Source organism: Apium graveolens, unplaced genomic scaffold (genome assembly GCF_009905375.1).
Source record: "Apium graveolens cultivar Ventura unplaced genomic scaffold, ASM990537v1 ctg8871, whole genome shotgun sequence".
NCBI lineage: Eukaryota > Viridiplantae > Streptophyta > Magnoliopsida > Apiales > Apiaceae > Apium > Apium graveolens.
This window is the reverse complement of record NW_027421537.1, coordinates 22495-47744: the sequence shown is the minus strand read 5'-3', so window position 1 is coordinate 47744 and position 25250 is coordinate 22495. Positions and strand designations below refer to the sequence as shown.

Sequence of the window (25250 nt, the reverse complement as noted above, 5' to 3'; positions counted from 1 at the left end):
ATATCAATTTTAGTCATATAAAAAAATTATTAAAAATTTCAAATTCATCTTGCATGTTAGGATTCGGAAAATCTAGTAAAAGTACCACTCCCAACAACAAGACTCGTTCGCGATTTACAAGATTAATATTTAAAATAATTTTTTTCGACAATCCACTTTTCGGATGTTTAGATATATCAATTTTAGTCATATAAAAAAATTATTAAAAATTTCAAATTAATTTTGCATGTCAGGATTAGAAAAATCTAATAAAAGTACTACTCCCAACAACGAGATTTGTTCACGATTTATAAGATAAATTTTTAAATGAGTTTTTTGACGATCCAACCATATAGATATTAAAATACATCAATTTCAATCATATAAAAAATTATTAAAAAATTTCAAATTTATCTTGGATGTCAGGAATAGATAAATCTTGTAGAAGCACTACTTCCTAGAATGCGATAAGTTATTAAAAAATTACTAAAAATTATATCTTGCATGATTATAATTTTTTTGAATAAAAGTGCAAATCCAAAAATTAAGATTATTTTTCGATTAAAGAATTAATTTCATGAAGATTTTTTCCTATGATCTTGGAGAATGTTAATGTTATTACTTTTAATATTGTAAAAAATAATTTAAAATTTCAATTTTAATGAAAATTGATTAAAAGTCCAAATCCAAAAATTAAGATTATTTCTCGATTACGAAATTAATTTCATGAAGATATTTTTTCGATGATGTTGTAGAATGGTAATGTTATAACTTTTAATACTTTAAAAAATAATTTAAAATTTTCAATTTTTATGTCAAATTACGTTATACTGAAAATTATTTGAAGTTATTATTATTTAAATACAGCTACTTGTAAATTTGATATTTTTTTACTAAATCAAGACTAATATTTGGTTTCCTCCACCGGCCAATATTTCATTTATGCCTTCTCAAGTCTTGGTTTCCCCCTTCTATCTCAATCCCTAAATATCATACCCTCCGCTATTCAATCTCAACATCATAAACAGATCGAACTCTCTCTTTCTCTCCATCTCTCCCCCTCTATCTCCTTCTCTCTCAATCTTACAACCAGAGTCAATACACTTCATAGACACCCAGATCGATGTAAGTGTATATATCTCTACGCATCACACATATTTAGATGTATGTGTACTTTTCTTCGATTTGGGGTTGTTTTCTATTTTCTATTCTTCCATTTGTAATTCAATTTTTAGGTCTTATTCTTTTATTAGTTTAGGGCTTCAGTTTAGGATTGGGTTTCAATTTATATTTGGGCATAAAGTCATGTAGGTTAAGCATTTTGGGTGTAGTGGAAGGACGAAATGGTCTCTTCTTGTAAACGAGGACACTACTGATTGCCATAACCCGTAGGTTCATCACTATTATCTTAAACTTCTGTTTTAGTTATCCCACCTAGACATATAGCATTTGAACTTTGCTGTTTAAGACTGGTCCGAGTCCTTTAATTGATTTCTAATTATTACAGTGCTGCCTTTTTTTTGCCTTTAAGTAATGTATTTTTTGTTAGTTACTCTTTATATGCCTATATTTGCTTTTGTATAAGGATGTCAGACTAGTTGAGGCCTTTTGTTGAGATATGAATGCACTTCATAAGTATTCACATCATAATTTTATAACTTGTTGACAGTTTAGTGTTTATGACTTCTTCCCATTTCTTCCTGAACTTTTGTCTAGTACTATATTACAAGATAAAAGGCAAAGGTCTGCTATTTTGGTGTGGTAGTGATAATTGTTTTTAGTCATTTAGCATAATAGTAAGCATAAGAGATTGTTGAATGCTCCTCACAAATGATGAATGCTCCCCACAAATGCAAAGTTGCAAAGTGATGATACGGTATTTTACTACTTGCAGAGTTAAGTTTTCTCATAGACTTTATCTGATTTTCGAGTTTAATCTTGTGTTTTTGCATCATTATCGTTAAACTCTGCTTTTTGTGCTGGTTTTTTCAGCTGCTTTATGGTTTGTTAATTGTGTAATGGATACTTGTTATTAGTGCTAACGAGTAGTGAAGTACAAAAGAATGTATATTTATATGATTAACACTTCTTTGCAATTTCAAGGAAAATAATTCCTTAAGAACACTTCTTTACTGATAAGTATATAGTTGGGCAGATAGACTAAAATGAGTTAGCCTAAACATTAAAACCATAATAGGTTCAGTGACTGAATCACGGTGACATGATACATTACTAGTAGCTCTTGAATCTACTCCAATAACGTGCATTCCGGCTGGTTGTAATGGTGCTATTTCAGCCGCTGAAACAGTAGTAATAGTTCTCCTGCTGCTTGCAGATTAACTAAGAAACCCAAGGTACAAATTGTTGATATTGATGTTGCTGATGCCAACAATGAGTTGGCAGCTGTTGAGTATATGGAGGACATGTACAAGTTCTACAAGCTTTTTGAGGTACATTTTAATCTTGAACAAATTGTATTGAACTTAATACTTGTAGTACTATATTGCACAAGTCTGACCTGTCAAACTCTTCTCTCTTGTAGAATGAGACCAAGGTTTTTGACTACATACAGTCACATCCTGAAATTAATAAGAAAATGAGAGCCATACTTGTAGACTGGTTGATTGAAATTCACAAAAAATTGGATCTGATGCCAGAGAATATTTACCTCACAATCAACATAATCGATCGCTATCTAGCAACGGAGATAGTGGGAAGGAAGGAACTGCAGTTATTGGGCATTAGTTCAATGCTTACAACCTCAAAGTATGAAGAGATATGGGCCCTGAAGTGAATGATTTTACCAAAATTTCACACAAAGGTTACACTAATCAACAAGTGCTAGTTATGGAGAAGAAAATTCTCGGTGGGCTTGAATGGAACTTGACTGTCCCTACCCCTTATGAGTATATGTATGCAAATTAGTTATTGTGTACCTTAATGAGCATATTTAGAAATAGATTTTAAGTTATAGTTGTAATTCTTGTAGAGAACCTTTGTATTATAAATTTAATTTCAATTGTGAAATAACAATTGAATTATTATAATATCATTTTATTTTAAAATTGATTTATTTTAAATAATGAGATTAACTTTGTAAAAAATTGTGTGCAACCCACTTAAAAATGATGAAGACCGTTGTATGTGTCACTGCACATATATTTTTTTAAAAAATTGTTGTCTTTTGATATTCTTTGCAATGGTTTAAATTTTTTACACCATTGTCTTTTAAACAAAAAACATTCATGATAATGGTTTTACTAGTTAAAAAAAGATTATAAACTGTTGTTTATGAAAATATCGAATAAGTTAACAATAATGGTTTTTTACAAAACCATTATTGTTAAGTTAGATAGACAGTAGTTAAATAAAAAAATAGTTATTTTAAAAAGTTCCAACAATGGTTTGTTGAATAACTGTTCTGTCTTCCATGTTAACACAAGTACTCTAACAGGTTGTTTAATCTCTATTTTTACAAGGGTAAAAACAACCATTGTCTGATGTTCAATCACACGAGTGTTGGAAACACAACAGAAAACATACTTGTCACACAACGACAAAAAAATAGTACGATTGCAAATATGTTGTAGTGTGGGATGTTCCCCAAAATAAATTCGTGCGCATAAAGCGGATAATATCATACTAATGTGGAGTTAAGGTTCGCAGGTGGCCCAATAAGTAACCTGGCAATGATACTACTTGTTGGACTACGTGCGAGCCTCTTCACATTAAAATGATATTGTCGATTTGGGCCGAGCCCGCATAAATTTATTTTTTGATACTTACCAAAATGCCTCATACTAATGGAGGTAACATGCTGCTTATTAACCATCAGTTTTCTCCTCCTACAAAAATAATGTCCATTCACCCAGACAAAAATAAGGGACGAAACATTAAGAATTGAAGAAGAAATCAAGCAATATACTAGCGCTCATCAAGAGCCCAACTCAGAGATTTGGATCCTTCTTTCTTTTTTGATCATTTTGATGTTGAACTTAGGTTGATAAAAATAAATAAAATATTATAGCTTATGCCCATGCTTTTTTGCGAAAATATTATTATAATCCGACCAACATTTAAGTAGTTTCATATCTTGTATAGATACATCTAGCCGTCTAGGAGTTTACTTTTTATTTCTATTATAAGTTAATAAGTACTAGTTTATTCTAAATGAGATTAGTTGAAAAAGTTACCGTAAAAGATTTTTTTTTTCAATTTAGCTATACATCAACGTGATCATGTCATGTAGAAAAATATATATTTTATAAGTACTGGTATAGAATAGGCATTTTGTACATGTGACCTATATATCTTATAACACATATGTAGAGGAAGGCACAAAATAAAAACTAGTCTTAATTGTGTCTACTCATTAGGCTCTTTCTCTTATTGATATACCCAACTCTCTGCATTCCCAAACAAAAGAACAACATCATATCATCTGATTTAGTAAGGTGTTTAATCATTTAAAAAATTACTTAAAAAATATAATTAAGATACTTGTTAGAGTACTTTATATATGATCATCATTTTTGGCTCAACATATTTTTGGTGCTGATCTGGATTCCTCCCACCAAGCGTTGATATCAACATGTTAGTTCAAAACTTCAGTATGTTCGATATTAGTTATGAAGAGTCTATACTTAACACCTTGCATTAAATTCTTTCTTGCTGCTGGTATACTATTTCGTTAATCTTAATTATGTAATGGATATAATTTATCACAACTCAGGAATGATCTTTTCAAAATTTATAAATTTTGCTGGACCTGAAGTTAAAATCTTATTGTTTGAGCTAATCTGTTAAACTATAACTAGCTTGGCAAGCTTGCAAGATGACATGTACGGTATCCAAACTTATTCTCTCAATTTTGTTTTTTTGATTAATTTAACATCAATTTAATTATAGGGAAATGCTTGCTTCTTACCTTTTCCGTATAAACATATAAGGTAAATTGAAATATGTTGGTTATATGTTGGAGCAAGGTTCCTTTAACGAGGTGACTTATTGATCATCACTTGCTTCTTGTTACTATTCAAGTTGATGAGGTAAATGTGACCCTAATTATGGGTAAGTCATTCCCTTTTATGTATATCTATAAAGATTGTACAATCATTTTACATATTTAATTTTCCTTATACAATTTTAACTGCCATTTCTCTGTTCATTTTTTAATGGATGTAACTTAAATGAAGAAGTAATAAAACTGAATTGTAATATCAATTTAAAGATATTGGCTAATGCCACCCGAATATCTAAGAGTGTCCGACGATTGGTAGTTGCTAAAAACATTCACGATTTTTTTGCAAGTAAAATTAGTTATGACTCCAATTTAGTTACACCCTTACGTGAGTTTAGTTAGTTCATTTACAAGAAGTATTAATTATTCTTTATTATTTACCACTGTGCCAATTAATTTATTACATTTTCTTTGCTCTACTTTTTAGTTCCCAGAGATTTCTATTATTAGTTAGTTCGCCCAAATTTTAACTTATTTGTCAAATACACTTGTGATTATTTACATGTATTTCTTCTATGTGTTTTAAGACTCTTGACACAACATCAGTGATAATGGTCATTGTTTTAGTTAACAAATAAAATATAAAACTAACTACATGTAACACCCCCAAATCCGGGGTCGGGGATCCGGGTTGTCACGAGTTCCATTTCCCTTAATAATATTTAATCTTAATAATCAACCAACTACTGCGTACTGTGACCCCACAATATACACACACACCACAAGTTATAGTCTCACAGATGAATATCCAAAAATAACACAAGTCATTTTATTCCACAATTATAAACCATTTCACCTCAAAAGGGTTTCTGAATAATTTACATATTCTTTTCCATTATTACAATTCATAATATACATAAGTCTGGTTCATCAATAGTTGAAAGCCTAGCCTATTGTGAGTTCCTACCTCAGCTACGGTGGCATCAACGCTTCCAGAAAACTGCAGAACGTTTCCTGACCGCTTACGAATTGGAAGCTTGGTCCTGTTCATCTTTTCTATCTGTTGTTGTGTGAAGAAAGAAGAAAGCAAGGGTGAGCAACAAGCCCACCAAAATAATATGTATAATAATTAACAATATATGAGCATTCTCATAGTACTCATGAAAGTCTTGGTCCAGAAGAAATGAACCAAGTTGATATCTTAACGCGACCAAGTCGCAAAATATTCAGTATATATATACATATATACTTTTCACAATTTTTGAAATCCTCTGACATGTATAATATACACAGAGTTCCAGTTTATAACTATTTAAAAATATCGTTGCAAGGTGATCTCATATATCTAACCTTGTCTCAACGTTTTTCTGAAAATCTTTGTCATTCATAAGATAATCATTAACTGGATATAAGTTGAAAAGATGAAGTTACAAGATACTCCAATATACTTATATCTTTTCCGAATACTACTTGAACCACCACCGTTCAAGGTATAAACAATTTCGAAAGTTCATCACATAGATGAGACTACAAGATAAGACTTGAATAGATTCAATCCTTGAAATGTTGTTTAAAAGAAATGAAGTTACGAGATACTTCATTTGAGGGAAACATCATTATAACCGTTTGACCCTGTCAATGCCTCAGCAATCACCCATCTGTAGCCTTTCGATCGAATGCTCAGGGTAGTGTTGCAAAAATATCCAAACTGGATGATGAACTCATTACAGGAGTTTGCCGCGCCAGGAAGACCACTTACGATGATCAGTCGCAGTAGTACAGCCCCACCATTTTCTACATGTAGAGGAGAACCTGTCGGATTTACTTGTCAACCGAACACTGGACTCCTAAGGACTGGACCGTCTTAGCGGAACTTCAAGGCCATTTGGGCCAATATAATAAGGCTGGGCCGGCGCCACTCGACCACTTACGCCACTCCTAGTTCAGATGAAATCCATGACTCTGAAACGTAAAGCTCGTCTCCCCTTTTCCTAAGTAGGAACTTGTTGATACGACTCCGCCAGGAAGTCGCATCTAGTTGGAAAGAAAAACTCACCGATATTTCCCAGGCGATGCCTGTTAATGGATTAACTTATTCCAAGAATTTTACTTCCCGAGTGTTGGGTAAGTAATCAAAAACTCTTTTATCAAAACAGCAACCTTGTTGCGAATATAAGAATACATCACGGAGCCGGATCCCTCAGATTTTTGAGCGAGTATTTAAATCCCCTTCGAAAGGAAGATCTTAAATTCGAAAACGAGTTTTGGAATCTGCTCTAACTTTTAAAATTATTTTGAAGACTCGAAAACATTTTTTAAGAATGTTTGGAGTAATGCTGATTTAATAAAATAAATCAGTCCCGATATATTAGAAAATATCTGAATATTATTATTTAAATAATATTCCCACAAGGATAATCCTTATTAAAATAACTGAAGTAGAAGTTTTAAAACTTATACTTGAAATGAATAATAAATAACCAAAGATATACTTATACGAACGTATGATCTTTATTTGAATAATCGAAAATAAGTTTGATTATCGAAACATTATTCTTTAATAAAATAAAGAATATTATTTAGTAAATAAGCGGAGTCATAAGTCCTCAAATGAATATTCAAAATATTATTCATTAAATAAAATAAACGGAGTCTTAAGTCCTCGAATGAATATTCAAAATAATATTCATTAAATAAAGTAAGCGGAGTCATAAGTCCTCGAATGAATATTTAAAATAATATTCATTAAATAAAATAAACGGAGTCTTAAGTCCTCGAATGAATATTCAAAATAATATTCATTAAATAAAGTAAGCGGAGTCATAAGTCCTCGAATGAATATTCAAAATAATATTTATTTAATAAAATAAGCGGAGTCATAAGTCCTCGAATGAATATTCAAAATAATATTCATTAAATAAAATAAAGTTATCGAATAAACCTTATTCGATTAATAGTTTTGAAAACTATATCTATATATATAAATATATATATATATATATATATATATATATATATATATATATATATATATATATATTATACTCGGGAACATCGACTCCCGGTTTAGAAAATGTTCAACTTTGGGTCCCCTGTACTAAGGGTATACGCAACTACTGCTTATCTCTAGCATAGATATTATGCAACTTATAAGCATTTGAATCAAGAATAAGATATCAAGATTACGAAACAGACATGCATATATACCATATCAGCATGCTCCAATATATTGCAAAATTTGCTAATAACAATCATGCACTTATCACAAGATAATGCATATACATATATTTACATCACAACAACAGTATAACGGGTATAAAACTTGCCTGAGTGCTCCGGGGTAGACTTAAGCTTAGAGTGGGTACGGTAACCTATGAACAACAATATAAGCCGGAATTAAACCGCGGTCGCTTAAGAAACTAGACTTTAACCAATTGAACCCTAACGTTTGCTTATGGTCATTTCTACGCTTAACAAATCACATAAGTCGTTCGAGTACCCTCGGCTCCACCATTTTTAATAAATTAAATATTACGAATTTTAAGGCAACGCTTTCGCGAGTACCCTACCAACTGCCTAGTCCACTTTACATAATTGTTTCATACTCCAATTAGTCATTTAAGGGCCTTAACCAACGTTTCAAAGTAAGGCGAGGGGTAATGTTTCGTTCGCGAAATGCCGTTACTTAAAACGGTCGTTTCTCCTAAACCGTACATCGGATTCAAGCGAACCACATATCAAAACGAAGTTTACGACATAATCTAACTAAACATGGCAAAGTCACAGATTCAATAGTTAGCTCTCTGTCCCAAACACTAAGAACAAGCAGTTGTATGCAATTGGGCATTACGACGACTATGTTTACGCGATTACCAAGTTTTAAACCACTCCAAACAACCACCATTCAACTCACAACCAACAATACAACCAACCCTCATCCAAACCCTACTACATCAGTCCCCAAACCTCAAGATTTTCCAATTTATACAACCCCACACATGAACTACTAGCTATACTTAAGTTTCATTAACTATAAACAAGATTTCAACATCTAAATTACTACAAATCCAATCCAAACTCTAAACACACAAGCATCATGCTTCTCATTTACTATAACCATCAAAACCATCATAATACTCAAAGTAAAGCTAGGGTTTGGAGGTGTTATACCTTCCTTGGAGTGATTAAAGTAGCTAGGAAGTTTTAGGGAGCCTCCTACAAGCTTGATCTTTCCAAAGAAATCAAAAACACAAAGTTAGGTTTTGAAGTTTCTAAACGTCAGATTGAAAGAAATGTCAAAACGAGGGTCTTACCATGCTTATTTGGACGAGACTTGTGAACAAGAGTTGTAGGCCATCTCTATACCTTTCCAAAGCGCTATAGAACATACTATTTGAGTGAGTATTGAAGGAGATATGGTAGTTTAAAGTTGCTGCTCTGGTTTTGGCCGAGAGCTTTTGTTCTTGGAAAGAAAAAGTCAACTTCTAATTTGTGTTTTGTGTTTTTGATTTATTTTGCTTGGTTGTTTCCTTTTGTTTTGCTTTATTACCTTTTAACCATGGTAAAATTTGTGTGGCTTGTAAATCAACCAACAATCCCTCCATTTGTCATGCTTATGTCACCATGTCTATGTCATCCATTTGCCACATGTCTCTTCCTTGTGGTTTGATGATGTCACAATCCTTGCCTTCTTGTACAAGCTTGTCTCTTGGTCGTTTATTTATTTTACGGTTCGCTTAACTTTCGTTCTCGTTTATCGTTTGAGAGATTATACCCGGGATCTTATTACTTGGGTTCCCCTAAACCCTTCTCAATAAATTATATTCCTTTTATGATCCCCTCTTATAATCCTTGAATTTAAATCCTTTTTATCCTGTTACCTTATACTCAATTCTTTCGGTATCTGGTGGATTTTTGGGAAAAATCAAAGTGTTCGATTTGGATTCTGACGATCTTTACATACACTTATATACCATATAGAGTACTAATAAGACCTCAGAATATCCATAAAAGAATTGCTACATTGTGTGGCATTAAAAGTTTTCTTATTCAGCAAAATAACTAGTCATAAGGTTTACAAAAAGTCCAAAATTTTTGGGGTTATTACACAGCATATATATAACTATGCAAGAACACATAGATATTTTACTCAATTTACTTTATATAAGATATAAAGAAATTATGCTACAACTTTCAAGAAAAAACAATGTTATTCTTCTTGGCTACTTCCCAAGAACAAGCTCTAGAGTTTGGCTTATAGAGAGAGAAAATATATTACAAAACGAATCTCCTATTGGTTACACAGAACTAATAATTGTAAATGCATTATATATAAAAAATAATGTAGTACTAGGTGTGCACGTTGCACCTTTGTAGATTTTAGGACCACTTTTTTCTTTTGTACGCTCCTCCTCTTTTGCTGTGTATTTGTTCTTTTCTTTCTCTCCAAGTTTAAGTATAGGCTTGACACATATTCACGGACCCCTCCATGTACAATGTGTTGTAGTGGTATGTTTCTTATTTTCTTGTAAATTTGTACCTTCGTTCGTTTGTCACGATATAGTACAACTTGGATTTCATGATCTTGAATAACTTTAACTTTTTGATATAACATCTTTCTTGATTTCACGGTATAGCACATAGTTAGATTTTTCGATCTAGAGAAAATTTGGACTTCTCCATATAGACCAAATTTGAACTTCATAATATTGTGGATCAGACTTTACTACTTGGCTTTGATGAACTTCACTACATAGCTCTTCTAGACTTCACGATATTGGACTTGGAGGAATTTCTACAACTTATTGACTTCAAAAAGTTTTCTATCCTCAAATTCCAGCTTGAACAATTTCACATAAGTTGTTCCAAATTGATTTATTCTATATCTACTATTTAGAGAAGTGTTGCATAGAGATCCCTAAGTTAATATAGAAATCTGATGCTATAACCTAACAATAACAATAATTCACACTAACCTTAGCCCTATACTATCAACAGTGACCCTTTACCCTTCTTCCACATTCATTTTATAATTAAAAAATTAAAGAAAAAATCTAAAGATTTGTGGATACCCTTTTCTGAAAACTTATAATTTGGTCATTTTTTATTTAAAATCTTTAAGCAAATTTATAAAATTAGTTATTTTATATTTACTTGTGTTAAGAAATTATTAAAAAAATTAATTAGTAATAGTAATATTTATTTATAATGATAAATGATTTTTACGATGATATCCTTTATTTAAATCCGCACGATATTTTCTTGCAATGATATTGTTGTAGTTAAACCATTTATTTTTGTCCTTGTTATTTTTGACATTTATTTTTATTAAGTAGTACAAAAGTTTATCAAACTTAACTATAAATAAACATCTATTACTTTGTTCTTTAAATAATGAATTAAAGATTCTTTTCAGTATTTATATTTATAATTAATTCAAGATTTTTCCCATATACTCTAATTTTATTTTCTTTATACCTTATTTATCTTTTTTACATTCTTTGCCTTTATTACGATTAATTGAAAATTCTTTTTTAATATGTCCACACATATTAAATTCAACATTATATTGTTTGATTCTATCTTATATCTTTTAATTCACCATTTGAATTTATTTGATTTGAAAATTTCTACACTGGATCTCTACATTTATGATTATTGAAAGAAAGAAGGATTTCAGAAGGCCGTGGAAAATTTTGTGAAAGGCGCAAATGTTGAGAAGTCAGAATATAAGTGTCTTTCTTCTTATATATTTGATTATATCTTTGCAGTGAAAGAATGATTCAAAAGAATAATTAATTGATTACTGCCTCTTCCATTTTAATTTTTATGTATAATATGTGCAAATTTTCTTTTACTATCTTTTTATATTCTTATGTCCTTAATGTAAATTGTTGTCATTTTCGGCTTAGTGATGAATTGCGTTTATAGTTGCTAAAGGAATCGCGGGTTGCATTCTCGGCTTGAGTTCCGCTCCAGGATGATAAAGCATCCAAGGTGGAATCAATAATCACCTGCACATATCTTATAGTAATATCATTTATGAATATTTATTTTTAATAAATATTAATTTTATGTACATGCGAGTCTTAATTCAAGATCTTATATATGCATTTGAGGTTAATTCAATTCATTTTCAGTCTCATTTGAAAGAAGCCACACTAATACTAGAATCACTTCAAATATCCGTGAAACTGCCACCACAAAATCTGAGTTAATATTCACTTTGTGTGTTTTCTTTTTATCTTATTCATGTGCTTTATTAATGTTCAAAAATATTTGGTGGTCAAAATAGCAGGAAATTTATGTCATATTATTTATGCATGTGAATTATGTTTCCACTTGCACCAACCATGTATTTTAATTCTCTCCCCATATATGGTCTTTTCATATAAAATTATCTTCCCTTTATTCTTTTTATTTTTCTTTTTATTTCGCAGGAAAGAAATGGGAGATTATGTGCAGTCAATGATCAAACTGAGACCGACCCTATCGGAATTGCTATCTGAAGCTTTAGGGTTAAGCAGTGACTATTTGTGGCGCATTGAATGCATGAAAAGTGAGTTCTTGACCTGGTTATATTATCCGGCTTGCCCTGAGCCTGATCTTGCCTTTGGAGCTCCACGGCATTCAGACCCTACATTTCTAACTATACTACTACAAGACACAATTGGTGGCCTCCAATTTCTTCATCAAGATCACTGGGTTGATGTTCCTCCAATTCCCGGTGCTCTGATAGCCCACATTGGAGATCTTATGCAGGTAGCTGTATACTTGATTTTTTTTTAAATTATATAAAAGTTACAATTCTGATACTGTCGTACTCTGTATACTGCTGAGTTTTCCAGAACCAACAGAGCGATTTTTTATTTTCAAATTTTTTAAATAACTCTTTTTCCTTACTTTGTGAGTACAGATTATTTCAAACGACAAATTCAAAAGTGCAGATCATAGAGTACTGGCACACAGTGATCAAATAAGGGTATCAGCAGCATGTTTTCTGTATCCGAGTGCTAAGAACTTACTGAAGCCATACGGCCCGATAATGGAGCTTATGTCTGACAGCAACCAACCTATGTACAAGGAAATAGTGCCCTTGGAATATGCACTCTACCATCAGTCCAGAGCAATGGATGGTACACCAACGCTTTCTCACTATAAGCTATGAAAAAATGGCAGACAGGCAGTTGCAAGAAAAAAAGTAGCAGTGTTTGTTTGATGCTAGGCTGTTAATTTTCCGGGACAGTAAAAATGGTAATATAGCTCATGCCTGTATAAATTTATCAAAATCCAGAATGTTTGCTATATTTTTTTATTTCGTAATAATAACAACACAGCAGACATTAAGCTTTCAAAAGAAATTTTAAATTAAAACTTCATTTGATAGTTCATTATACAGCACCACATCTTAAAATTACACGAATTCAACATGACACTATCACAACTCTCACGAAACTTCACCAAGAAGAAAAACCAAACAAAGATCCGCTCCCTTGCAGCACCATACGATTTTGCAGTGGCAAAAAGATCTGATAGAACAAAAAATCGAAAACCACTCGTGTAGAGACCAAAAAAGAGAATTATACTTTAAGGACCATTCTTCTAGGTTTATAGTGTGTTGTCTTCTAAACAGTCCTATCTGTTAAACGTCACAGCCCTTGAACATAATGCCTTTTGTTGCAATATCTTCAAGAGTGAGCACAGTGCATTTGTCCATGTTCATATTGTCCTGCCCCAGCAAAGAGTATCAATTTAAAAACAATTTAAACATAATAAATTACATTTGTAACATAAAACCAGTCAGGTCCAAGGATATGAAAATAAAGGATTGTAGAAATAGTCTTTTATTAAGTTGATTGTTCTTTGCAACTTGAAATGCAATAGAATCAAGAAGTTGCCATGGCACGTTTAACAAAGAATAGTATATCCACCACATAGTATATCGAGATTTTCCCATTGTAGACTTCTGTACCGTCCTTTAATACGTGTCCGTTTGGAAAATTTAATATAATTAACTTATAACTTAAGTTGAATAAGCGTCTGATAAGTGATAAAGTCATAACTTGATAAATGCTTATAAGTTATACAAATGTTTGGATAATTTAATTTATAAGTTAGATTTTTTTAATTAAATAAACTAAAATAAATAATTTTTAAATATAATTATCTTAATTCTTATATTTTAAGTTTGATTGACATTTTAAAAAAAATATATTTTAAAACTAAAACTGATAAAAAAATTAAAAATAAAAAATAAGTTAAGATTAAGTACCTCGTTATTAACATTCAACTTATCAGTTTATAACTTGTAAATTCAACTTATAAGTTGGGTCGACAAACACTCGTCAATAAGCTGTTGCGGGCTTATAAGCCAATAAGCTTGCTTATAAGATTTGCCAAACATGTCCATTGCTAACCCAAGCTCCTTATTGTTTTCACAATTTCAAGAAAGGGGCTGCGATCCTCACATAGCATCTAGATACAAGTACAAAGACTTATTTCAATATATTCTAGATAATGGGAATGATCACTCCCCTCAAACATCCAAAGATATAAAAAGAAGAAGAAGATCGCCCGTTTTCGGAGAGTAGCCCGCTTCCCATTACTCACTAGGGCATTTCAAAAGAATCATTTGTAATGTTTTAATAAGTACACAACGGTTTTCAACTGCACTCCCAAATTTAACTTTTACCAACATTTGCCCACTTGCAACAATATGTTCTACCGTCACCGGTAAAACTCTTAAGTGAATTCCCACTTCCATTGCCCAGCTTGATCCTTGCTCATAACTGAAAGATCCACATGTAACAATTTCCTGGTCAACCAATTGCAGAATTCTACCGGAGTAAATTACCAAGAAAGAATAACTAATATCATAGACTCTAACATTTTGTTTGCTAAATTTTTATCTCTGAAGTATCTTATTCCCTTGTAGAAAGTGTTAAATCCAGAAAGGGGTTTTATACAAAAAGTCATGATTTTGGAAATGAATGTCTAATAAATTATAGCAAAGACTTATAGAAAGATATATACTTGCATAAGAATTTTTTATGAGATCATCAAATTTTATTCAAAATACATTAAATGATGAACATTGAGGCACACCGATTAGAATGGCAAAAGAAATGGTCCACATAACATACCTTGGACCCATGTGGCACGAGTTCCCGCAATTCCTTAATACAATCTTGTATTAACTGTCTACATTTTTTGCCATTATTAATCGAGGCCTCTCCTTTTGTTTATTAAACTTACTATAGCTTGCAGATGATAATGCTTTTGGTAACCTGCCATGCATCATTGGCTTCAGATGTACGAATGGAGTAATTTGCGTTCTCTTCAATAATGGAAGAATGTTATTTTAGTGAATAATCTGCTGAAGAGATGCCATGTGCGTCATTGGTGTGAGGCTCTAAAACTTTGTCAAATATCAGCAAGGAATTTACTTATCCCGATTTAGTATCCTCATGCTTAACTTCAGTAGCATTTATTCAAGCTTCAACCAGCACTGTTTCTAATAGATGTTCCACACATGAGTTCACTATCGTAAGATTACTAATGCAAGTTCTGTCATCAGGTATCTGAACAACTATTTCAGTCTTCTGTTTTTTATTTTTGGGAATAGTGCTTCATGAATCCCACGACCAACAGAAAAATTTGAACACAGATCACACTTATTTATGTGATTACCCTCTTTATAGTAATCTTCCCAGCTGTAGCCATTGAGCAAAGATAGATCATCATTATTCTCTGTGCCCACTAGCGAGTCCCAAAAGACACTACTGCTGTTACATTTCTTGCTGACAATGTTTTCATTTATATGTTGCAGATATTTTGCAAGATAAGATACAAGTGGATCCAAACTTTCAAAAACCCTCGAGATTGACTTCTCAGGTTTCTGATTCGTATTCGTAACTTCTGTCTTCCATATGTATTAATATTGGTAACTGACTTTTCAAGTTTCTCAGATTGCTGCATCATTAAAACAATAAAATTACAGCATTTATCCAACTTTTCCCTTTCATCACCCTCACTTACCAGGGTTCTAATATTCTCGTCTCGTCATTTAAGTGTATCTATGAAAGTTTGTTCGATTGTGTTTGTGGGTGTATATAAAGTATAAGAAAATGATGAAGTCATGTAGAAACATACCTAGATATTTAGAAATTGAAGGTTGAGGAAGTAGGTTGGGCCGCGTGCGAGTCTTAACTTTACATTAGTATGATATTTTTTGCTTTGGGCCAAAACCACACGAATTTATTTTTAGGCACATCCCAAAAGGTCATACTAACAGAGTTAACTCGCTGCTTATTAACAACCAATCTGCCTCTCCCACAAATGATGTAAGACAACTCCTAACAACCTCTAGATGTACGAATGGAGTAATTTACGTTCTCTTCAATAATGGAAGAATGTTGTTTTAATGAATAATCTGCTGAATAGATACCATGTGCGTCATTGGTGTGAGGCTCTAAAACTTTGTCAAATGTCAGCAAGGAATTTACCGATCCCGATATAGTATCCTCATGCTTAACTTCAGTAGCATTTATGCAAGCTTCAGCCACCACTACTTCTAATAGATGTTCGGCACATGAGTTCACTGTCGTAAGATTACTAGTGCAAGTTCTGTCATCAAGTATCTGAACAACTATTTCAGTCCTCTGTTTTTTATGTTTTGGGCATACTACTTCATGAATCTCACAGCCAGCAGGAAAATTTGAACACGGATCACACTTATTTATGTGATTACCCTCTCTATAGTAATCTTCCCAACTGTAGCCATTGAGTAAAGATAGATCATCATTATTCTCTGTGCCCACTACCAAGTCCCAAAAGCCACTACTGCTGTTACGTTTCTTGCTGACAACATTTTCATTTATATGTTGCAGATATTTTGCAAGATAAGATTTAAGTGGATCCAAACTTTTAAAAACCCTCGAGATTGACTTCTCAGGTTTTTGATTCATATTTGTAACTTCCGTCTTCCTTACGTATTAATATTGGTAACTGACTTCTCAGGTTTCTCAGATTGCTGCATCATTAAAATAATAATACTGCAGCATTTATCCAACTTTTCCCTTTCATCACCCTCTCTTATCACGGGCTCTAATATTCTCATCTTGCCATTTAAGTGTATCTATGAAAGTTTGTTTTATTGTGTTTGTGGGTGTATATAAAGTGTAAGAATATGATGAAGTCATGTAGAAACATACCTAGATATTTAGAAATGGAAAGTTGAGGAAGTAGGTTGGGCCGCGTCTCAGTCTTAACTTTACATTAGTATGATATTTTTTGCTTTGGGCCAATACCGCACAAATTTATTTTTAGGCACATCCCAAAAGATCATACTAACGGATTTAACTCGCTGCTTATTAACAACCAATCTGCCTCTCCCACAAATGATGTAGGACAACTCCTAACAGTCTTCCCTTTATACATCGAGAATGAAACCTGCTAAACCTTTATTCTATCTACATTTCTCATCAAACAACTTTAATTCAAACCAACACTACTACTTATCCTGCTACACCTGATCTGGTAACTCAAAGCTCTTTTCTGGGATAGGGATGAACACTCTTGGTATAAGAGGGTCCCGCTGCTTGACTCGCTTCTTGACTATGCGGGTTCTGATGGATTACATTCTCTACCTTGACTGAAAAAAAATAGGAATAACAATAAAAGATGGTGAGCCAAAAATTGCTCAACAAGCCTGTAACAATATATGTGGTAACAAGAGAAAATAAATGAATCGAATTCTGATGGTTTGAACAACCATTTCTATATGTATGGAAAAATAAAGTGCCATTACTGGCGAGTGCCAAATGAATGGGACTGGAAACAAGAACTAACTATACACTATAACATGCTGATCAGTCAGGATACAGTGCGGATCTATACCCACCTGCATAGACCCAACCAACATAGGGAGTACTCAGGAAACTACGACTTATTAATTAATGGTCTGGGTAAAACCCAATCCGTATGGTAACCATCCAGTCCAAAGATGAGCATCCGGAATAATCGGAATGCTTTTGATGTATCCCAACATTAGGATATATCATAATATATGTAATAAGGGTGAAAATATTGGAATATGAATAGAGGATTCAATAAATTTGGAGAAATCAAGAATCGAAATGAAATAGAAACAAGAATCAATAATTGTGTATCAATTTTGTATCATTGTATATGAACAAGAATTATCAATGTGTAATTGATATGGAAAGTAGGATATATTTTACTATTCTGAATTTAGAATAGGGGAAAAACTTGCCTGGCGCATACTTAACCTGGTTCAACTCACCGCCTTTGGTCTCCTGCTTGATTTGCCTTGCTGATACTGAATCAATCATGGAAAGGTAGTCATTTAGATAACTTACTACATACGCGTATCTCAAATTGATACCACGTAACCCTAATAATCTATCCATGCGTTTCTATCTGACTCGCGTATATAAATATAAAGAATTATATAACACATAAGGTTCACATAATCATGTAAAGCACATAGCACATAAGGCACATAATTGATTTTAATCTGACAATTATTTTTTAGAATCGATACTAGACTTATACCCATATTAACTAACCCTATTTGGTTTTATTTATAATTTTTCGGGATTTATTTGACCCGATTCTACCTATATTAGGGCCTATAAACCTTTAACTATCACAAGATGACTTTCTTTCGGAAGAAATTATAATTTGCAATTATTTTTATTGGATTTGTTTCATTTTTCTGAATCTAAGGGTCTTCATTTCACTCAAATCAGACTAACAGGTTTAATTATTATGAATTAAACAAGATTTAATTAATTAATAATTAATTATAAATATTTAATTATAATTGAATAATCCTTAATTATATTTTTAAATAATTATTTAATAATTATTATATTTTTAAATTATTATTCCCTAATTATTAGGATTAATTACAATTATTTACAAATTATTATCACTTACTTGATTAGATCAATTATCTACAAATAAATAATCGATGCAACTAACAGTTACGTTATTCATCGAATAAGTAATTATTATTCGCAACATAATCTAGCTCAACGATCAACTACTCGTATAAATATGAGTTACTCGCATTCCTCGTATACCTATCAACTTATTATTACTGATAATTATAATTTATTACCACTTATACGATTAAATCGATCATCTGTATTTAACTATTCGATTCGAATAATTCTTACGATATTCCTCGAATAATTAACTATCGCTCTAATAATAATAATAATAATAATAATATATTATTATTATTATAATCCAACATATCGTTCACTTTTTCGGATAGGTACGAGTTATTCATATTATAGAACTAATTATCGAATCTTTAATCATATTATTCAATTATTTTTAATCCTTATTTATTAATTAACTACCTAATTATTAATTAAAAAATAACTAATAAATAATTAGATAAATAATTAAATAATCAAACAAATAACTAATTTCAAATTTCTAAATTATTAAAATATTTCTGAAAGTATTAATAATATTTTTCAGAATTTAAAACTTATTTTTATTTAATTTTTATAATTTTTAAAACTGATTTTTGATTTTATAAAATATAATTAATTAATTAAAAATCCAGAAACAGAAAACAGGGAATGGAAATCGGGTTTTGAAGATCAAACCCAGGTCGAATTCTGGGTTGAAACCGGGTCGAACCCGGGTCCTCAAGAACAGCCTAGAACCCCGCTAGGGTGGCCGTTTCTGGCGAGCTTTCCGGCAAGCCTAAACCCCGGCCAAAACATAATGATTTCGACTCGTTTAAGCTGTAACATCGTTCCTTTCTTCTCTCACCGTACAACCACCCTCTCCATCGCAACCGACGACCACTCCATCCCGTTCTCCGGCCAAAACTCCATTTTTTTCCGATGAACCTCCTCAGAGAATCGTTTCTTACCCAATTATGAACCAAAATTCCCAAAACATATACCAAATCAACGCTACAGACTGCTATAATCATTCTCAACAGTTCATATTAATCAAAAACATCTAAAATTCTAAAAAAAACAAATCAGAAACACTAAAACCCATGAACTCGGCACATCGGTTTAGGGGTTATAAAATTAAAATAAAAATACCTAATCACTCCTAGGACTACAACAAAACTTACTGCATCAACCAAACAATCAAATGATTCTTCACAATCAAAAACCGAAATTCATGCCAAGAACATAAAAATTGATTTTGAGATTAAACGAACCTCGGTTGTTGATATTAATATCAATAGATTCGTCTCTTCGCAAGGTTGTATCGGTTACTCGAGCTTTTTCAATGGATTAGTGAATCTCCCAAAATCATGGATTGATCTTCTCCCTCCTTCAAGAACACACTTGTCACCAACACTTTCTAATTTAATTAAACTGATTTTTAATAATTCATTAACTAAAAATTAATATTAATTCAACTATTTATAGTACTGAAAATAATACCCCTAAATAAAATTAAGGAGCTAATTACACACCTAATACAAATATTTGGCCCCAATTTTTATAATTTTTGGCTATTAATAATGAATTTTTAAATATCCAATAAATACAAAATAAATGTTAAAAATTCCCAAAAATTATGAATATTACAAAAATGCAAAGAAAAATGATGTATAATAATTTCATGATCATATAAAAATAAAAATATGATTTTGTGGGGCTTTGGTACCCGAAGTGGTCCGGAAAAGTCATCTTTCGCGAAAAAGGTAAATTTGTAAAATGTCTAGGGGTTCAAAATAGCGATATGATACAGGTCGTTTTTGGCAAAATAGGGCCAACGATTTTATTTGAAATACAGGCTTTTAAAACACTGTTTGAGCTGTATGGGTTTTGATATAAAACATATAATTTACGATAAAATACTCAATAAATATATGAAACACTGTTTTGAGCTGTATGGGTTCTGATCAAAACAGACGACACGTAGCACATAGCAATTAGGATTTAATGACTCAACACATTTAATCACTTAATAGTACACATAAATATCTTTATTATAATATAATACGAGCGTAATTTTCTCGGTCGTTACATTCTCCCCCTAACAGGATTCTGTCCTCAAAATCACGCTATGAAAATAACTGAGGATACCTTTCTAACATATCACTCTCAAGCTCCCAGGTTGATTCTTCAACCACTGGGTTTCTCCACACAACTCTCACTAATGGTACAGACTTATTTCTTAATACCCTCTCTTGCCGAACTAGAATTTTTATCGGCTGTTCTATATACGATAAATCTGCCTGAAGTTCTTTGGGCTCAAATTCTATTACATGTCTTGTGTCAGGGTTGTACTTCTTAAGCATAGATACATGAAACACATTATAAATATGCTCCATATGGGGTGGTAAAGCTAATCCGTACGTAACTTTTCTGACTTTTTTCAAAATTTTAAATGGTCCGACGTAACAAGGTTTCAATTTTCCCTTGTTGCCAAACCTAGTTAATCCTTTCCATGGCGATACTTTTAGCAGTACATGTTCCCCTTCTTTATAGTCCACATCTTTTCTGGATTGATCTGCATATTTATGCTTTCAATTCTGTGCTGCTTCAAGTCGCTTTCGGATAAGTTCTACTTTTTCCTTGGTCTGCTGAATCAGTTCTGGACTTAGAATTTTGCGTTCTCCAACTTCATCCCAACATGTAGGTGATCAACATTTTCTTCCATATAAAGCTTCATAAGGTGGCATCCCGATACTCGCTTGATAGCTGTTATTGTAAGAAAATTCACTAGCGGTAAATATTCATCCCAATTGCCCTTAAAATCTATCGCGCATACACATATCATATCTTCAATGGTCTGAATAGTCCTTTCACTTTGCCCGTCCGTCTGTGGATGAGAAGCGGTACTCATGTTTAACTTGGTTCCTAGACATTCTTGGAATTGTCTCCAAAATCTTGAATTGAAACGGGGATCTCGATCCGATACAATAGATACGGGTACTCCATGATGCATTACGATTTCCTTGAGATATAAGTGCACTAACTTATCCAGTGAAAACCTTTCGTTGATCGGAAGGAAATGTTTTAACTTCGTTAATCGATCAATGATAACCCAAATTACATCATGATTTGCTTTCGTCCTTGCAAGTCCTACTACGAAATCCATAGCTAAGTGCTCCCATTTCCATTCGGGAATATCTAGTGGTTGTAGTAATCCGCTAGGGCATTGATGTTCAGCTTTCACTCCTTGGCACGTATAACACTTACTAACCCATCCCGCTATTTCTTTCTTCATATCTGGCCACCAAAAGTTTTCCTTCAGGTCTCTCTACCTCTTTGTGCTTCCGGGATGAATCGAATATCTTGAGCTATGAGCGTCTTGTAAAATTTCCGCTTTCAGTTCCGGTACATTAGGTATCCTGATTCTCGAAGCAACTCGAAAAATTTCTTTGGCATCCTTCTGACTGGTAATCTCTTCTCCTTATAAATTGTTGGTTTTATGATCCATTACTTCTTCCTGACACCTTCTTATCTTCTCCAATAATTCTGGCTGAAAGGTCATGGCGTAAATCATTTCGGTAGAGCTTTCTGGAACACGAACTTCAATATCCAGTTTATCGAATTCCTTGATTAAATCTTCCGAAGATGTTAACAGGTTCAATCATTCCTTTCGACTCAACGCATCTGCTACTACATTAGCTTTGCCTGGATGATAATTGATTGAAACATTGTAATCCTTGATTAACTCTAGCCAGCGTCGCTGTCGCATATTGAGTTCCTTCTGCGTGAAAATATATTTCAAGGTTTTATGGTCCGTGTAAATCTCACATCTTTTGCCTGTATAGATAGTGTCTCCAGAGTTTTAGTGCGAATACGATTGCTGCTAGTTCAAGATCATGCATCGGATATTTCTGTTCATGTGTCTTTAGCTGTCTAGAAGCGTATGCGATCACTTTGCCATGTTGCATTAAAACACATCCTAATCCTCGATAAGAAGCGTCGCTGTATATGACAAAATATCCTTGATCGTCAGGTAAAACAAGTACAGGTGCGGTTACTAATCGATTCTTCAATTCTTAGAAACTTGCTTCACATTTCTCGTTCCATTTGAACTTTTCATTCTTTCGTGTAAACTTCGTCAATGGGGTGGCTATCTTTGCAAAATCCTTAACAAATCTTCTGTAGTAGCCTGCTAATCCCAAGAAACTTCGGACTTCCGTTGGAGTCTTTGGTCTTTCCCAATTTAGAATAGCTTCAATCTTCTCTGGATCCACTTGAATTCCTTCAACACTGATGATGTGTCCTAAAAATTGCACTTCCTTCAACCAAAATTCACATTTTGAAAATTTCGCATAGAGCTGTTCCTTTCGTAATGTCTCCAATGTCATTCTTAAGTGCGCTGCATGTTCTTCTTCTGTCTTTGAATAAATCAAGATGTCATCAATACATATAATTATAAACTTATCTAGATACTTCTTGAAAACTCGGTTCATCAAATCCATAAATGCTGCAGGTGCATTAGTTAATCGAAAAGTCATCACGAGAAATTCATAGTGTCCGTATCTCGTTCTGAACACAGTCTTTGGAATATCTTCTGCCTTGATCCTTAACTGATGATAGCCTGATCGTAAGTCGATTTTCAAAAACCATGTTGCTCCTTTCAGTTGATCAAATAAGTCGTCAATACGAGGCAAAGGATATTTATTCTTGATAGTTAACTTGTTCAGCCCACAATAATCAATACATAGTCGCATGCTACCGTCCTTCTTTTTCACAAACAATACTGGTGCGCCCCATGGGGATACACTCGGCCTTATAATTCCTTTGTCGAGAAGATCCTGCAATTGCTTTGCTAATTCTTTCATTTCAATAGGCGCCATTCGATATGGAGCTTTTGAAATTGGTTCAGTCCCTGGTGCCAAATCAATAGTGAATTTGATTTCTCGATCTGGAGGTAGTCCTCGAAGTTCATCTGGAAAAATATCGGGAAACTCATAAACTACAGGAATATCTTCAATCTTCGGGCTCTCTTTTTTGGTGGTACTTGATGTTCTGGATGAGCGGCTTGCTGTAGCATTTGTTGTTGAAACTGTTGTTGTTGCTGCTGCATCTGTTGCTGCATCATCAGCATCTGTTGTGGCATAAGATGAAGTATCTGATCCATATGATTGTTATCGTTCTGGCCCTCAGTATTTCCGTTAGACGAGTCGGGTCTTGCTTTTCTTTTGGGTGCCATATTTCTGATAATAAAACAATTGGTTCTTTTAATAACAATTTACTAAACAGGTGATACAGAATAGAAACAATCTTTATAATATTAAAACAGCGTTAAAACAGTTGATATGGGAAAGAAAACAATTTATCAAATATCTAAAATAAGTGAGTAAAAACAGTGCAATGTTTAAATAAATCATTTTCAAATAATTTTAAATTTTGAAAATATGAAGGGTACAACATGATTGTAAATAAAAAAACATTTTTAAAATATGCGACGGTAAAATGATAAAATAAATGTAAATGCTTAAATGACTGGAAAAATAAAATAAAGAAAACGTGAAAAAAGGTTCATCTTATATATATATATATATATATATATATATATATATATATATATATATAGGTAGGACACCAGCTGCAGGTGTCAATGCTTGATACAAAAGTCTATAATATGTTAGTCATTCCGCTACTGTTATCAGTCAAAACTAGTAGCTACACTCATACAAACTAGTCATACAATACTACACTGCATCTATCTACAAGATATATACGAGATACAACACTCCACTGTCTGCTGAGATCAGAATCCAGGTGGCACACGGACTCAGCTCCTCCTGCAAAGCCTCTAATACTAACTCTGTGAGTCTCATCGCCCTGTGATATGCTGCCTCTGTACATATGTCCTGCTGCCTCAAGTCAGTAAACTCTTGAGAACCAGCCCTATGGATCCGGCGTAGTCTCTCTCTCAAGATGTAGTCTGGTCGGAGTGCTCGAACTAGACCGTCCTCCTGTGTCTCAAACAACTCAAAAATCTTCCTAAACCGATCCTTCCATCTGACCCTCTCCTCTCTCTCTGACTGGTACCGCTGATATAGAACCGTGCGAGGCTCGCGAAGATCTGTACGGGAACCTCGAAAAGGCAATGGTAATGGCTGATCCACCACTACCTCATCCATAAACTCTGACTGCGGAAACTGGTATACCCCGGGCACAGGGGCATAGATAGCTAGTGGTGCAGGAAACAAAATAGGCTGCTCCTGGGGTGCATATACAGGTGGCTCTAACTCTTGCTCCATCTGGGGAATCTCTGGAATCTCAGGCTATGGCACGAAACCTGTGGCTCTAAGTCCTTTCACTGTGGA

The 25250-nt window shown here is 33.0% G+C and overlaps 1 protein-coding gene across 1 annotated transcript; it reads left to right on the top strand.

The window, feature by feature from the left end:
- The first annotated feature begins 1816 nt into the window (after positions 1 to 1816).
- On the top strand, positions 1817 to 13312 carry LOC141705452 (1-aminocyclopropane-1-carboxylate oxidase homolog 1-like). The gene is made up of 6 exons (XM_074508391.1): positions 1817 to 1855; positions 1972 to 1994; positions 2315 to 2429; positions 2522 to 2769; positions 12379 to 12700; positions 12855 to 13312. The coding sequence occupies exons 1-6, from the start codon at positions 1817 to 1819 to the stop codon at positions 13104 to 13106; spliced, it is 999 nt and encodes a 332-aa protein (XP_074364492.1). The 3' UTR covers positions 13107 to 13312.
- The last annotated feature ends 11938 nt before the right edge of the window (positions 13313 to 25250 follow it).

What these genes read in the sequence shown, in the direction of transcription:
- LOC141705452 (XM_074508391.1), top strand. Translation starts at nt 1,817, where the DNA reads ATGCTCCCCACAAATGCAAAGTTGCAAAGTGATGATACG. An exon ending in AGTTGCAAAGTGATGATACG is followed by an intron (nt 1,856 to 1,971) that starts GTATTTTACTAC and finishes TGGTTTTTTCAG; the next exon opens with CTGCTTTATGGTTTGTTAAT. An exon ending in CTTTATGGTTTGTTAATTGT is followed by an intron (nt 1,995 to 2,314) that starts GTAATGGATACT and finishes TGCTGCTTGCAG; the next exon opens with ATTAACTAAGAAACCCAAGG.